Source organism: Pseudophryne corroboree, chromosome 8, assembly GCF_028390025.1.
Source record: "Pseudophryne corroboree isolate aPseCor3 chromosome 8, aPseCor3.hap2, whole genome shotgun sequence".
Lineage (NCBI taxonomy): Eukaryota > Metazoa > Chordata > Amphibia > Anura > Myobatrachidae > Pseudophryne > Pseudophryne corroboree.
In genome coordinates this window covers 406,959,538-406,976,151 of record NC_086451.1, presented here as the reverse complement: position 1 = coordinate 406,976,151, position 16,614 = coordinate 406,959,538, and the positions used below count along the sequence as shown (strand labels likewise).

The following is a 16,614-nucleotide window of genomic DNA, read 5'->3' as shown; positions in this document are numbered from 1 at the left end:
CAGGGAACGGAAGTAGAGCATGCAAGGCTCGTGTTACTGTGTGACGGTTCCCACACACACAGGAAAATACACTGCGGTTCAGACAGTGGGAACTGGTCTCAATGACTGTATAGTAAGTCTGACAGTGGAGATCTGGTGAACAAGGTTTGTAGTAGGGAGACCAGTGTCAGCAGAAATCAGTTTTAATCAGTGTATTCTCTTTACTGTTACTAGTTACACTCAATATAAAGCAAATGTACTAACTGGGAATCTGCCTCAGATAAGTTTAATTACTGTAAACGTCACATTCAGCAGGAATCAGACCATTGTTATGAAGTACGGTATATAATTGTACATAGGGGTATTTATAGTGGGTGCAGGAAATGGCAAGGAGAGGAGAATGGGAGGAAGAGGGGAATGAGAAGGAAAGAAGGGGAGAATTTGAAGATCTGGAAAGAAAATGGCAGTGGGAAGCAGAGAGAAAAGAGGAGGATGAGAAGTAGAGGACAAGGGAATGACAATGAGAAGAGATGGGAATGGCAAGTTATGCAGATGGACGTAGACCAGTGGTTCCCAAACTGTGTGCCATGGCTCCCTGGAGTGCCTTGAGACACTTGCAGGGGTGCCCTGAGTTGGTGGTCTAGGACCAATTAAAATTATTTATGGCCAATGTAATAGGCAAAACCAGTGCTGGTGGCTTCCAGTTATAAAATTTGTGGACAAACAGAAGCAAATCTTGTCCCTCACCTCTTAATTAAACCTAAGGATGGCATATAAACACTTAAGTTAATATTGTTTTTTAATTTCTCAAGTAGAAACATTTGGCCTAGGGGTGCCATGAAAAAAATTCTGATACTCTAGGATGGCGTGATTTTAAACAGTTTGGGAACCTTTGGGAACCACTGATGTAGACAATGACTATATTAACAGTCAAAATGTCACCACCAGAATGTCAAATTTTACCATGTTGGCACACAAAATCACATATCTACACACTGTAGTCATATTGTCTACAATATAAATATAATGGTTAGAGTTAGTATCAGGTTAAGGCTTGGGGTTAAGGTTATCATTAACGATGAAAACAGATGTTGCCATTGTGAGCATATCAACTTTATAGCATAATGACCATATCAACATTTGACACAGAGTACCTGTTGACATTGTAGATTCCACAGCATGACTGTCGACATCTTGAAAATCGACATTCATAGAAAACCCATGAAAGGATAATAGAATGGAGAGAAGAATGGGCAGGAGGGGGGAGAAGATGATTGGGGAGAGGGGTGCGGAGGGGATAGAAGATAATTGGGGAGGGGCGAGAAGATGATTGGGGAGGGGCGAGGGGAGAAAGGATGATTGGGGAGGGGGGGATTATTGGGTAGAGGGGAGAGAAGACGACTGGGTGGAGGGGAGGGGTGAGAAGATGCTTGGGGAGAGGGGAGGGGAGAGAAGCAGATTGGGGAGAGAGGAGTGGAAAGGAGATAAAGCTGGTGAAAACTTTTGCAGCCCAGCACAAACTATTTTTGTGGCATATCCATGTATTATCCCATAAAACCAAGTGCAGCAACCCAAAAAGGAGACATACTACATCACCAAAGAACACATGCGCTGTGGTTTTACACTTTTTTGATTTCTAGATAACACTTTACTAGTAACCATATACATTCATCAGGATACAGACCAGTTAATTACATCCCGTCTTTTTAATAGCAGCAACAATTTCCAAATGAGTGCTTCTACCCACCTTCCCCAAGGGTCTTGCCAAGTGTCAATTTGTGCCGGTCCACCATAACGTCTCGGAGCTTCTCTTTAAGGTCATCGCTAATTCCCAGCCGGTTCACTGAAAGATGGAGTAATGCTATGGTTCATTTGGATATACAAGTGATACACAAGTGTTCTAACAAAGATACACTGTGCAGCTTCTCAGTAAGAGTGGGCTAATTTAAGGGGCTGTGAATGAACCTGAAATAATGATTTTTCATTATTATCACCCAGCAGAGGTTTGTGAAATAAGGGCTCTGCAGGAATTAATGCACTCAAGGTCTGATGTAAAACTGCAAGTAAATTGGACATTGCAGGAAAAGGCTGTGTATGGCAAAATGTATTTTCCCACATATGTACGTATCTTTGTGTGCTATACTATAAGTCATCCTCATCAGATAGATGCAAGTTATGCTCTGCAAACAGGCACACATTCACTGCTGCATCTGCCCTTCTGCCTTTAATCCTCTCTCATCGCATCACAGTGAATAGAAACACTCACTTTTTGTAGAATTGGGGGAAAACCCCTTTTACACAGCAAAACTTGTTTTATCCAACTGACCCCTATCGCTGAGTGAAGTATTAGATTCCATAAAAATCAGCACCCGCCCCTCTGATTCCAGAACAAACATGTACTAAAGTCACAGCAGAGATGACCATGGCTGGGAGGAGGGTGCCACAGTAACTATGGAGCAGTCTGGATCCCAATGTTATCCAGAACAAAACATGAGCAGTCATTTCCTGATGTTCAGCCAGATTCCCTGCAGACTCCCCCAGATCATGTGTGCATCAGTCTGGTTTGAGCCCAACCTGTGTCACCGCAAAGTCCCTGCACTGCAGACCATCACCTCCAAACACACACATGGGGCTCTCCTGACATCTGGCAGATGAATCAGCAAGTAACACCAAGCAGTATAGTCATGAAATATTCAGATGCTACGTAAGCATGTATTCGGCTAAAATCTGCAATCTATTCTATTAGAAAGAAACAGACTGACACGCAACTTAAGTTGTTATTCATCCATTTACTGTATTGCTAGAAAAGCCCCTTTCCTTTCCTCTTCCCAAGTTTTTTTTTTTTTACTTATTAATATCTGCTTGAATATAAATATTTCCTGTGATTTGTTTTGATATATTTTGTTTCATTTAAAAAAAATTAAATCATGGTGTTGTCAAAAATATACAAACATTATATACAGTATGTATATATTTTTATGGGGTAAAGCCAAGGAAATATTTGTAGTTTTCCAAATGTATCCACTAGGGGAGCTGTTTCATTAGAATCTACATTTCTATTTAATTGTTAGAGAAAGTAGGATGGCAGCTCCCATTAATGCTAGGAATAAAAAGAAAGTTTATTATGGAGAATTTCTAAAATATGTTTCACTAAACTTCTATAGTAAACTAAAGTAACACTAATACATATATATATATATATATATATATATATATTACTAAAGTATATGTGTGCTTAGCTCTCGGAAACCATGTCCGTCTGCCAGCTCTCTAGAATAAAGCATGAAAAAAATCTCTCCAGTGGTACTGCAGCACGCCAGACTACCCCTATTCCACTAGCTCTTAGAAACACGGGTAAATGCGCGGGGGCGCACATTTACCCATGTTTTTCCCTAGTGGAAAAGGGTCCCCAGGCAAATTCCTGGATCAAGTGATCCGGGAAACCTACCCTGGTAGCTAGCCGGGTTGAACACGTGTTCAACCCGGCTAGCTGTCTAGTGTGAACGGGAGCCGTGTCGAGGCGACACGGCTCCCGTTCACAGTGTATGGGAGGGCGACGCTTGGAGATCATGTGATCTCCCAGTGCCGCCCCTGCCGTATCACTAGCCGCGTCACAAACCCGGCAATTCAAGTGATTCGGGAATCCTACCCTGGTAGCTAGCCGGGTTGAACACGTGTTCAACCCGGCTAGCTGTCTAGTGTGAACGGGAGCCGTGTCGAGGCGACACGGCTCCCGTTCACAGTGTATGGGAGGGCGGCGCTGGGAGGTCCTGTGATCTCCCAGCGCCGCCCCTGCCGCGTCATTAGCCGCGTCACCAACCCGGCAATTGCCGGGTTGGTGAGCGCTGTCTTTAGGGGGCTGTAGCATGGGTCGCCGCAGTGTCAGGCGACACGGCTGCGACCCGTGCTACAGTAGTGGAAAAGGGGTACTCCCATGTTTCATGCATGGCGGCAGGCAGAGGGAGGAAACACTAAGGAGCAGCACATGGTCCCCCTGTTTGGGAGTGACGTGGAGCAATGTGGCAGTGTTGTGTTTAGAGTAAAGGCTTATTCACGGGTGGGCTTCAGTATGCCGGCTGTCGGGATCCCAGCGCACAGTATACCGGCGCCGGAATCCCGACAGCCGGCATACCGACACTTATTCTCCCTTGTGGGGGTCCACAACCCCCCTGGAGGGAGAATAAAATAGCGTGGCGCATGTAGCGCGCCACCATGCCCTCAGCGCGGCGAGCACAGCGAGCCCGCAAGGAGCTCATTTGCGCTCGCCACACTGTTGGTATGCCGGTGGTCGGGCTCCCGGCGCCGGTATGCTGGTCGCCGGGAGCCCGATCGCCGGCATACCATACTACACCTTATTCACATGTATGCACTGGGAGAATGGGAAATGCACATTAACTGTAATGCAGTATGTAAACATGCATTAGCAATTCACTTTTTAAAGTGTTTCCCATTTTCTTTATATAGCTGTGCATGTTGACTAAATGTGAAATGTGGCATTATTATTAGAATACAATGGTGGGAACAAACTCATAACAAATATTTTTTTCTATTTTTAAATCCGTTTTCCGCTGTGAATGAGCAATACATTTGAACCATTTGCTGAACAGGGGGAAAAGGGATTCTAATAAGGCTATCTTAGTTTGTGTTTGTTTAATGCATGAATACAGTGGTAATGTTACAATTTCTAGCAACTTAGCATAGACCCCTCCCATTGCACAGATCCCTTTGGCAGTCATTGGACCACATCCTTTTACTGGCCTCATGGCTGTGGTGCGTATTCTGTCTACAGGGCCCGGCTAGGAAGCCAGGCATTCTCTAGCACTGTGTGTGTGCCCGCAACCTTTAGGCAGCACAGAAATACCAACGTTCCTGAAATTGGTGGGAGCATCACACCAAACCGTAGGTGTTACCTGAGAATCAGCATCCAGATAAAAGGGATACAGATAAGCATTTAACACTAGGACCATAACTAGAGTCCTGCTTGCGGCTGTATAAAAGAAGACAGCGAAGGTGACTCCGCACTGTTTCTCGTGTTCATGGGATTGGGTCATTATTACTGGTCAGCAGTGAAGGTGGAGAGGAGGCAATGCCAAAGCCAACTGTGAGGAGGAGAAAGCAAAGGGGGTGAACAGAGGGGAATTTAGTGCTAAGCACAGCTGGAATAGAATGTTATGGGGCCCTAAGCAACATATTAGTAGAGGCCAGGGGCCCCTTCATTCACCTGTCTGTAAAAAAAGTAAAAAAAATAAAAATTAAAAATAAAATATATATATATATATATATATACAATGAAAGAAGAGGCGGCACTCAGAGTCTTGGTAGCGGTGTCAAACTTGTATTACGTGCAATCATATATATATATACGGGTTAGGGAAATCTGGGCTCTTCATTGCCCACTGGGTGCTAGGTGCTATCCTAGGGTGCGTATTGATGATCTGGCTATGGTGCTGAGAGGGAGGCAATAGTGAAAGTGAGGGGAATAGTCAATGATATGAGTACTGTAGGGAGGTGTCAGTGACAAGAGGGAGATCAGGAAACCAACACTGAAATTGGAGAGAACAAGAACAGTGGTGAGATGAACGACAGAAAAGAGAAGAGAAAGGAAGGCAGCCAAGAAGAAGAGAGTATTGACTGCATAGGAGAGAAAAGAGTTAAACATCTGGGGAGGGGTGGACCTAGCTGTAAGGAAAGTACAGCCTTCTTTAAGGGGAGGGCTTGATATATATAGGGAAGGCGAAGCCATTTTAAGCCTCTTGGTGATTTGGTTTGGTGAGTGCTGCAGTGCCAGCAAATTTTGTTTATTGCTCTCGCTGTGTCACTAAGATATACTTTCCCCTCTCTTTTGTACTCTCCTCTCCAGTATCCCAAGGTCCCTTACTGTTTAATTATAACTGAAGCATTGTGGCTGCTGGTATGTCCGCTCGCCCCCAACGCGTGCTAAGGGCCCCGGCTCGGTTCCGTGGGTCGGACGGCCGTGCGGGCCCTGAGGCGGCGGTGGGCGGTGTGGGGGACGGGGCTCCGTCCCCTAGGGCCTCATCAGATGCGCCCACAGGCAGCGCTGGCGGGGCCCGGGCGGACTCGCCGCCGGGTGCCGAGTCGGGCACTCCGGCCAGACGGGGGCGGCGTGGGGGACCAGAGGTCCCTGCAGGCCGCTCGAGGGTCGGCGGGCGGCGGCCGTCCCCGCCGGGAGCCGCCGAGCCCGGATTCATGGCGGGCGCCCGCGGGCGCGCGCGTGCGCGCCGCGGGGGGCCTCAGTGTGCAGCAGGCGCAGTCTCTCCTTCCCCGCCGCGGTCGGCTGTTCGGGCCGGGCGGGGGGAGAGGATGCTTCAGGGAGCTGGCGGTCGCCGCGCGGGGACTATTCAGGAGCCTCGCGCGGCGGCCGAACAGGAGGAGCAGTCCGGGAGGCCGTTGGCGGGTGGACGTGGGGCACGCGCTCGAGGTGCGCGCGCGCCCACGCTCGCTCCGGGCGCCGCTGGCCGCGCACGTGCGCGCGCAGCGGCGCCAGCAGTGCACAGAGCAACCTCTTCTTCTCCCCGGATGCCGGAGTTCGGCAGGGGGAGAGACAGGTTGAGGGGGGTGCAGCGTGTGCCTCGGGGAGGCAGCGCTGGGAGCACGGTCAGCATTAATAATGATGGGGGCACAGCAGGACCGGCAAGGGGTGGCCGTCAGCAACAGGCGGGTGCACCCTCTGCTGGTCAGATGACACGCGGGGGAGCACGCGCGGGGGGGCAGCAGGTCCCTGTCACTGTCGCCGGACGCGGCGGGGCCCGCGGCAGGAGGGGTGACAGAGAATGGGTCAGCGGCCGCAGGGCCGCGGCCCGGGCAGCTGTACAAGTCAGCGGGTCCTCCCCCGGATCAGGGGATTCTTCTCCTTCCCTGGATAGGGAAGAGGAAGGATCGGAGAGGGAGAGCCTCTGGGCCGGCCGGGGGGCTCTTGCCTTCGGGTCAGAACAGGAGGGGCGGGACCCCCGGGACGTGTCGGGCGGTCAAAGGGCGCGGGCTCGCGCCCAACCAAGGACCGGTCGTCCTTTGGGCGGCGTTTCCGGGGGTCGTGCCGCATGGGATTCCCCTGGGGCCATAGCGTCGGCACTGGCCACGGTGGCGCAGGCTCTTGTGCCATTAGCTGCAGTGGCCTCCCCCAGGACAACGGCGGATTCCGGCCGAGCTGCAGGGCGCAGGGGGTCAGACAAGGTCAGGTCATCAGCGGCGCAGCGAGTGGCAAGAGCCTGCCGAGAGCTGGGGGCTGCAGCGGCGGAGCTGGAGCTAGGGCCAGACCGCGAGCGGCAGGGAGGCTCGGGCCCTGCGCATTCCACACGGGGTGCCCGGCGTGCGCCGCACGCGCGGGCCGGGCCCTCTTTTGTTTTGTCTTCCACAGAGGACCAAGGTGAAAGGGACTCGGCAGACTTCGCGGTGGACGAGGATTGGAATGAAGACGACGAACAATCTGAGTCGGAGAGGTCGACGGCATCCGGTGAGTTGGTGCAGTCTTTTTCAAATTCCACCGCGAGCTCGAGTTCGCGTAGCTCTTCATCCTCCTCCTCATCCTCCTCTTTGGCGTCACAAGCGTCCGACGCGGATAGTACTGCTAGGGCAAGGAGGGAGGCCGAGAAACTTGCCAAAAGGGCGGCAAAGCAGCAGAAGAGGCGCAAGCGACGCAGGCGAATGAGTGTAGAGGAGCGTAGGGCAAAGAAGCGGCGCGATCTGCCGGGGGTAGTGCCCTGCGAGTACACCGCAGTTATGAGGGGGCTGCGAGATAGCTGCCGCAAGAAGATACGTAGGGGTGACTTCGTGGACTTATTCGTCTTGACTAGGGCCATGAAGAGGGACTACAAAGCGGCGGCCGCTAAGACGGGCATGGGGACAGAAGCTTTCCGGTCTTTTGATAATTGGCTGGCCGGTTTCTGGGTGTTTGCGGCATGCTATTTGGAGGATAGGCCGGAAGAACACATGAATATTATCCGGTACCTGCATCTCGTGCATGACATGCAGCGCACGTCCGCGGGCTCGGAATGGCGGCAGTATGACCAAGAGTTTCGGGAGAAACAAGATGGGCTGCGGGTCATGGATTTTGGTTTCAAAGATGTGGAGGTCTGGCTCAAAGTGACCCGGGCATCACAACAGGAGGCGGAGCCCCAGAAACAGGGAACAGGTGTGCGTCGCGCGGGGTCATCAGCCCAGGGGGCGGTCGCGGACGGAGGAATTGCCAGGACAGGCGGATTGGCCGCTCGCGGGGGCGGGCGGTCTGCTACTCGGGGGAAATGCTTCGCTTTTAACAGCGGAACATGTTCCTATGGCAAGCAGTGTCGGTTTCGTCACTCCTGCCAGCATTGTGGAGGAGCCCACCCAGCCTCCTCTTGTTTCAAAGGGGGGCGACAGGGAAACAGGGGAAAGCAGGCTTACTCGAAGCAGGCCGCGAGCGGGACCGCTCAGCAGAGCCCCAACGCCAGTTAAGTTGGAAACGATGGGCAAATGGTTGGATATGTATCCAAATAGAACGGATGCGAAGTTTTTGTTAGACGGTTTTAAGTTTGGTTTTCGCTTGCCTGTTGCAAGCGAGGTATCAGTGCGGGCACAGAGAAACCTCCAGTCTGCACGGGCCTTGCCGACTGTCCTGCGGGAGAAAGTAGATAAGGAGGTCAGGTTGGGCAGGATGGAGGGGCCTTTTAGATCACCCCCGGTGGATGACTTGGTCATCTCCCCGGTCGGGGTGGTTCCGAAGAAGACCCCGGGCGCTTTTCGGCTCATACAGCATTTGTCTTACCCGCCAGGGGCATCGGTCAACGACGCAATACCACCGGCTTATTGCTCGGTGGTGTATCAGTCATTTGACGAGGCGCTGGAGATGGTCCGCAGCTACGGGAGCGGGGCCCTCATGGCTAAGATCGATGTTGAGTCAGCCTTTAGATTATTGCCATTGCATCCTGACTCATTCCGTTTCATGGGTTTCCGGATTGGGACGGAGTATTTCATCGACAAATGTCTGCCTATGGGATGTTCCGTTTCATGCTCATTTTTCGAACGCTTTAGCACTTTCCTTCATTGGTGTGTGGAGTCGACGTCAGGCGGCCACGGGGTTGCACATTACTTCGACGATTTCCTATGCGCGGGTCCGGCGAACGACACAAGTTGCGCCGATTTGTTGTTTAGCACCCAGGCTCTCTTTTACCACTTCGGTGTTCCTGTAGCCGGGGACAAAACGGAGGGTCCGGACTCCTGTTTATCGTTCTTGGGGATTGAAATTGACACAGTGGCGGGGGAGTGTCGCTTGCCTCAGGACAAAGTGTCGAAGCTCCGCGAAACCATTTGCCGGTTCAAAGGCTCGCGTAAGGTCACGCTGCGTCAGGCGCAGTCCTTGCTGGGCATGCTTAACTTTGCTTGTCGGGTAATTCCGATGGCAGGGTTTTCTGCCGGAAGCTCGAGAGGGCAACGGCGGGGTGTGCCAGGCCTCATCATTTCGTTCGATTGTCCTCTGAATTAAAAAGGGATCTGGCCGTATGGGCTTCGTTCCTGGAGGATTTCAACGGGGTGAGCATATGGCAAGCGCCAGCCGTAGACAGCGACCGGTTGCAGCTGTTTACCGATGCCGCAGGTGCCTATGGTTTTGGTTGTTTTTTGGAGGGATCGTGGTGTGTGGCATCTTGGCCGGAAAGCTGGCATAGTGAGGGCCTTACAAGAGATCTGTTGCTACAGGAGCTTTTTCCCATTATGGTAGCTCTGGAAGTTTGGGGCGACCGGTTGGCTAATCGCAGCATAGTGTTTAGATGCGACAATCTGGGCGTAGTGCATGCGATTAATAACCAGAGGGCGAAATCGCTAGTGGTTCTGAGGGTGCTCGGGCAGTTGCTTCTGACATGCTTGCGTAGGAATCTGTTGTTCCGGGCGCAGCATGTTCCCGGTTTGGAAAACGAAATCGCAGATGCATTGTCGCGGGGACAGTGGGAGAGGTTTTGGGTTTTGGCACCCGAGGCCGAAGAGCAGGGTTTTCACTGTCCTGGTTATGTTTGGCAGGTGATCGGGCCGGACTGGAAGGTCTAGCGTTGCGGTCAGTAGCGCCGGCCACGCTCAAGGCGTACGGACAAGCGTGGAGCGAGTGGGAGGAGTTTGTCCAGGGTCGTCAGCATCAAGGTAAGAGCAAGCATCGGCTGATGCTTTCTTTTATGTGGCAGCTCTACGTTTCCGGTAGGTCACGAGCGGTGGTGTCCCGGTACTTGGCTGGCGTCTCATTCTTCTGCAAGCTGCGAGGCGTCCCGGATGTAACGAAAAGCGAGGTTCTACGGAAGGCTATGAAAGGGTGGGCGCGAGTTGCGCCGATGCCGCCAGATAGGAGGCGGCCCATCGATGCGGCTTTGTTGCCGGCCGTCATCGAGGCGGTGGGGCGAGTAGCGTCGTCCAGGTTTGAGGCGCTTTTGTTCCGTTTAGCCTTCTCGATGGCTTACCACGGGGCTTTTCGAGTTTCTGAGTTGGTAGCGCCTTCCAAGAGGTCGGAATCGCGCATGCTGGTCGGCGACGTGGTTGTGGGTGAGAGGTCCTTGCTGTGCAGATTGCGGCGCTCCAAGACGGATCAAGTGGGGAGAGGGCGCTGGGTTACGATGGTTCCAGCGCTGGAAGAAAGCGTTTGCCCAGTGGGTCTGGCAATGCAATATGTGGTAGTGCGACCCGCTAAGGAGGGGTCATGGCTATTGCATTATGACGGGCTGCCAGTCACAAAATACCAGTTCCGGTGGATGCTGGGTCGCTGTCTGACGGGCTTGGGCCTCTCACCTGCTGCTTTCGGTACCCATTCCTTTCGGATAGGCGCGGCGACGTCGGCAGCTGCGGCGGGTTTCTCCAGAACTGAGATCCAGGCGGTGGGGCGATGGAAGTCATCCAGTTACAGGCGATATATTCGCCCCGTCACGTGAGGGGGCGCCCGGCGCTTGGGGCATTGTTAATTGCAATTCGTTATGCTGTTTCAGTTCTGTGTTTTATGGAGTTGTGCGTTTGTTAATGTTTGTTCCCCCTTTTTATCCTACTCAGGGATTAGCTACTCGCCGTTGCCGGCATGAGTCGGCAGCGGGGGTCTGGAGTTATTTGCGATTTTTTGCCTGACTTGACGGACTGAATTCTAATCTTTAATTCGGCTAATTTGGTCTAATCAGAGTCCCTCAGCAGGTCTTTACGTTTCACCTCCAGCTGAGTTATTACATGTGTTTCCCATTTTATACCCCCCCCCCCCTGTTTTTATTTCGTTTATTTTTATTTGTTCTTCCCCCTTTGTGTCTCTAATTGCACTTCTAAATTGGCAACGAAGCATGGTGCAGTCGGCTAGGCCGTGACTGCTGCAATAGCGAGTCCTAAAGTTTTCTTTTTTGGCAGATCCTTCAGTATAAACAATGAATAAGCCTCTTAGTAATCAATTCTACCCCTCTTTTTCCCTTCAGGATGGTTTGAAGACAATTTGACCATTTGGGTGGTTGGCCACTCTTACATTTACTGGGCTGCCAGGTTTGTGGCCTCGGAAGGGTCGCAGGCATTGTTTGGAATACAGGGTGTCAGATGGCTTGGCTGGCGCGGAATGATGTGGGGTGAGCTGAAGAGTAGGTTAGTGAGTCAGGCCAGCAGGCATGGAGTCCCTAAAGTTTTGGTTGTCCATCTAGGTGGCAACGACTTGGGGAAGAGGACATCCTTGGAGCTGCGGTGGGCCATGATACAGGATCTGGCAAGTGTGACCGCGCAATGGACCAATTGTGTGTTGGTTTTTTCCATGATGGTGCCGAGATTGTGTTGGAGGGGTGTGGCGGATGGTCGCCGGATTGATGAGGCCCGGAAAAAGGTGAATGGAGCAGTCGCAAAGTGGGTGCTGTCCCACGGTGGGAGGGTGGTTCGCCACCCGAGGATACGGTTCAGAGACAGCCACCTTTTCCGGCGCGATAGAGTACATCTATCCGATGAGGGGATGATGTTTTTTCTGGAGGATCTAGGTTTCGCTTTGCAGGAGTTAGGGTAGGTTTATGGTGGCGGTGCGAAAGACTTTGGGGATGAGTCTTTCGCTGTTGGCGGAAAAGAACGGCAGTTTCGTATGGTAGAGAAAACTGTAGTGTTTTACAGTTGGTTGTGGTTTAGGTGCACTCACCTCCATCGACTTATGGCCGCTTGACCACCCGTCCGGGAAGGCAGCGGCAGGGCACCCAGGAGCGGTGGGTAGTCACTGTTGGGGGTTGAGTTGTCACCTATTACCGGTTTATGGTAAGCTTTTAGTAAATTTATAGGTTTGAGTTATTTAAGTTTAATTTAGATTAAGTGAGCCGTTCTTTTGGGCCGCCACCATATGCCAGCTGGAGCGGCATATTAAATTAATCTCTTTATTACAGGTTTCCTAATGGTTAGGGACAAATAAATAGCTAGCAATTTTCTGCCAAATTCAAGTCTCAGTGTCGTTATTTCTGGTTATGGTTATGAATGCTTTACTTTCAAAGAAAGGGGTCCACCAAATATCACTAAGATGTTTAGAAGAGAGTATTGACTGCATAGGAGAGAAAAGAGTTAAACATCTGGGGAGGGGTGGACCTAGCTGTAAGGAAAGTACAGCCTTCTTTAAGGGGAGGGCTTGATATATATAGGGAAGGCGAAGCCATTTTAAGCCTCTTGGTGATTTGGTTTCCCACCCTCCCGCCCTGGTAGTTGGAAATTGTGGCACGTGGTGCTTTGGCTCTAAGTTGTTGGCTGTTTTCGTTGGCTATTTATTGGCGGAAAAGAACGGCAGTTTCGTATGGTAGAGAAAACTGTAGTGTTTTACAGTTGGTTGTGGTTTAGGTGCACTCACCTCCATCGACTTATGGCCGCTTGACCACCCGTCCGGGAAGGCAGCGGCAGGGCACCCAGGAGCGGTGGGTAGTCACTGTTGGGGGTTGAGTTGTCACCTATTACCGGTTTATGGTAAGCTTTTAGTAAATTTATAGGTTTGAGTTATTTAAGTTTAATTTAGATTAAGTGAGCCGTTCTTTTGGGCCGCCACCATATGCCAGCTGGAGCGGCATATTAAATTAATCTCTTTATTACAGGTTTCCTAATGGTTAGGGACAAATAAATAGCTAGCAATTTTCTGCCAAATTCAAGTCTCAGTGTCGTTATTTCTGGTTATGGTTATGAATGCTTTACTTTCAAAGAAAGGGGTCCACCAAATATCACTAAGATGTTTAGCAGTAATGGATTATAGAGGGCTAACAGCTCTTCTTGTCCTGAGTTACTGGTGTGGGTGAGTGTGTTACTGGTGTGGGTGAGTGTGTTACTGGTGTGGGTGAGTGTGTAAGCATATTTTGTACAGTATCTGGCTGGTGAGCTTGTATGTGTGCTGTAGGTACAGACAGAGCACCTAATTCACTTTTGTACACAATGCCGATGTTTTCCCAACGGAGCGATTATCAGCAGACTGCGCATGTGCTGCAATCCCATGGTACACGCGCCAATGTACCTCTGCAATAGTGCTCACACTGACATTTTATACACATAGTGATTGACAGGAAGGGACTGGTTGGGGGAGTTACTGCTGGAGTGGCTGCTAAAGCGCAGGCGCGTCATGGACATTTTTGAGGCCTGTATCTGCCTTCAGCTGGAATCATGTACATAGAGAAACAAGGCGCCAGAGTCACTACTTCTGCGGCCAGTCTGCATAGCCATAGGTCAACCCTAGGAGTCAATGTTCCTCGTTCTTGCGTCGGCGCTGTGTATGCATCGGCAGTAACTGAGTACTTTGCGATGGCTCCGGTGGGTGTCTATATCCTTATCTGGGCGGCAGCTTCACATGCGAGGATAAGCAGATCCATAGCCTTGCATTTCGCAGCTGCGTAGGGTTTAATGCACTAACATAATTTTGGCCTAGAGTGCGCTGTGATTGCGTGTATGTGAATGTATGGAGGAGGTGTGTGTTTAAGGGAACAGTGCGCATTTACAGTACATGCAATCTAAATCAAACCTGTGTCCAAGACATGCTCATTTTATTTTACTTTTTCAGTTTGTTTACCATCAAGGAGAATATTCAATTGATGTCGGATCCTCTCCAACGGAGAGGATGCAACACGTCACTATTCAATGCTGGCCGGAAACAGCGAGCATTCCAACAAATGCAGAATCTGCATCAGCGGCAAACTGCCACATTTTCGACAGAAACACGTGGGCCAATCCACATGTTTTACGACAAGTGCCAGATTTTTCGGACATTGAAAAAAGTAACTTCCATTGAATAGGTCGAATGTAAATTCGACCTAAAACTGTCAAAAAGTGCAGTCCGACCGTCGGAAAAACCTGCACGAATTGAATATACCCCCAAATCAGATATGCCGACTTACAAGTAGCTTCCGTGGTTCTGCGGCTGTAAGACTTTCTCACTCTGTAACGGACCACGAGTTCTCCCTGCTCCACAGTTGGCACAAAGGCCTCTCTGCAAACATATATAAAACAGCAATAGTGTTAGTTTTATTTGTCTAATGTTTATCACGGGTCTTATTACACAAAGACCTTCCGCACTCACCCATATCGTGTTTCCTTCTTTCGAAGGCGTGCCAAAAACACAGCGACTATGATGGCACCAAAAATTGCCACAGCAACAACAAGCAACACGTACCACCAGTGCCAGGAGAAGACAGATGCCGGACTATCTTTGACAGCTGTTGGAAAAGACAAAGGAATTTTGGTAAGGTGAATCAGGGGGAATCAGTCAGTTATGAAGCATCAAGTACAGTAGATTCCACCAACTGCAGCGTTTCACAGGCAGAAAGCTATAGATCAAGGAGTTTAAGTGTCAAAAGGGAGATGTGAGATATAACGTTTGTCCCTCCCACTTAAAGGTTGCACAAAACTGTAGGGTGATACTCAGGGAAGTGAGCTATAGATATAGAATCTGTCCCTCCCACTGCAGGGTGATACTCAGGGAAATGAGCTATAGATATAGAATCTGTCCCTCCCACTGCAGGGTGATACTCAGGAAGTGAGCTATAGATATAGAATCTGTCCCTCCCACTGCAGGGTGATACTCAGGGAAATGAGCTATAGATATAGAATCTGTCCCTCCCACTGCAGGGTGATACTCAGGGAAGTGAGCTATAGATATAGAATCTGCCCCTCCCACTGCAGGGTGATACTCAACGACGTGAGCTATGATATATGGGGCATATTAAGCAATGAGTTTTAGCAATTTAAAACTATTGCATATGATAAATGGTGCTCCAGCCACTCAGCTCCAGTCATTTTTCAGACACATGACAATTAGGAGCTGATTGGCTGAAACAATATCATACACAGCAAAATTTAAATTGCTAAAACTCGTTAATAAATGGGCCCCACAGAGTCTGTCCCTCCAAGACAGAGAAGAGCTATGAGGAGGCTTGCCATGCTATCCCTTAAAACTGGGATGCTCATGACTTACACAGGTTCTGTGACGGGCTTTCCCTGCTTTTATGCGGCTAGAGAACCTGTGTAATTCATGAGTGTCCCGGTTTAAAGGTAAAGTATGGTAAGCCTAGCCGGTATCCAGTCTCTAGGTCGACCACACTTAGGTCGACAGTCACTAGGTCAACCACTATTGGTCGACATGCATTAGGTCAACATGGTTTGTAGGTCGACATGGTGACTAGGTTGACATGTTCTAGGTCAACATGAGTTTTTCACGATTTTTTCAATTTTTGGAAATTTTTCATACTTTACGATCCACGTGGACTACAATTGGGAACGGTAATCTGTGCCGAGCGCAGCCGCAGTGGAGCGAGGCACCTTGCCCGAAACTCGCGAGCCATGAGAGGGGACATGGTGCACTAATTGGGGTTCCCGGTCACTCTACGAAGATAACGACACAATTAGAAAAAAAAAAAAATCTCATGTCGACCTTGGTCACGATGACCTATTTTGGGTGTCGACTTAGTTACTGTCGACCAGTAGTGGTCGACCTAGACCCTGTCGAACAAAGTGTGGTCGACACTACAAACCACACCCAGCCTGGCCTAGATAAGACATCTGTCACTCCCACGGCAGGGTGACACATGCATAAGATATGGAGATATGAGATATGCAGTCTGGTCTCAATGTGAGGAAACACAGAGAGATGGTATCCATGGCATATGGAGTCTGTCCTCTCATTTGCAGGGTGGCACAGGAGGGCTCATTATTGAGACATGACACTTTTCATTCCTATTAAAGACAGAAGGGACATCTAACAGCCACACATGTATGAACTCCCAGCATGCTCCGCTCTGTTCCTCACCTTCAGCTGGATTTATATCTGAAAGAGAAAGAGAGACAGATCAGACATCAGAGAATAAAGGACAAGCACAATACAGCAGCAACTTCCGCATGCTACTAACTCACCATAACTTAAGACTGAAGCAACTACTGGGTCACTCCATGGGCCATCCCCGGCAACTGTGTAGGAGGATATCCGGACTGTCAGGTTATCCACAGGATGCAAAATCTCCAGTGTTACTTCATTGGTCAGCCCAGCATCCATCACAACCTGAGTAATACAAAAGGGTGGTCTTCAGTATGCCGACTGATGGGATCCCGGCGCACAGTATACCGGCGCCGGGATCCCGACAGCCGGCATACTGACACTTATTCTCCCTCGTGGGGGTCCACAACCCCCCCTGGAGGGAGAATAAAATAGTGTGG

General features: G+C 50.3%; 1 protein-coding gene across 1 annotated transcript in view; it reads right to left on the bottom strand.

Moving 5' to 3' along the window:
* Positions 1-16,614, bottom strand: part of AXL (AXL receptor tyrosine kinase) — a 208,195-nt gene that overhangs the window by 38,821 nt on the left and 152,760 nt on the right. Inside the window, exons 9-13 of the mRNA XM_063937829.1 lie at positions 16,315-16,459; positions 16,211-16,228; positions 14,486-14,621; positions 14,304-14,395; positions 1,727-1,822 (exon numbers count right to left, since the gene is read on the bottom strand). Of these exons, the coding sequence (XP_063793899.1) occupies positions 1,727-1,822; positions 14,304-14,395; positions 14,486-14,621; positions 16,211-16,228; positions 16,315-16,459 (487 nt within the window). The remainder of the gene's footprint in view (positions 1-1,726; positions 1,823-14,303; positions 14,396-14,485; positions 14,622-16,210; positions 16,229-16,314; positions 16,460-16,614) is intronic.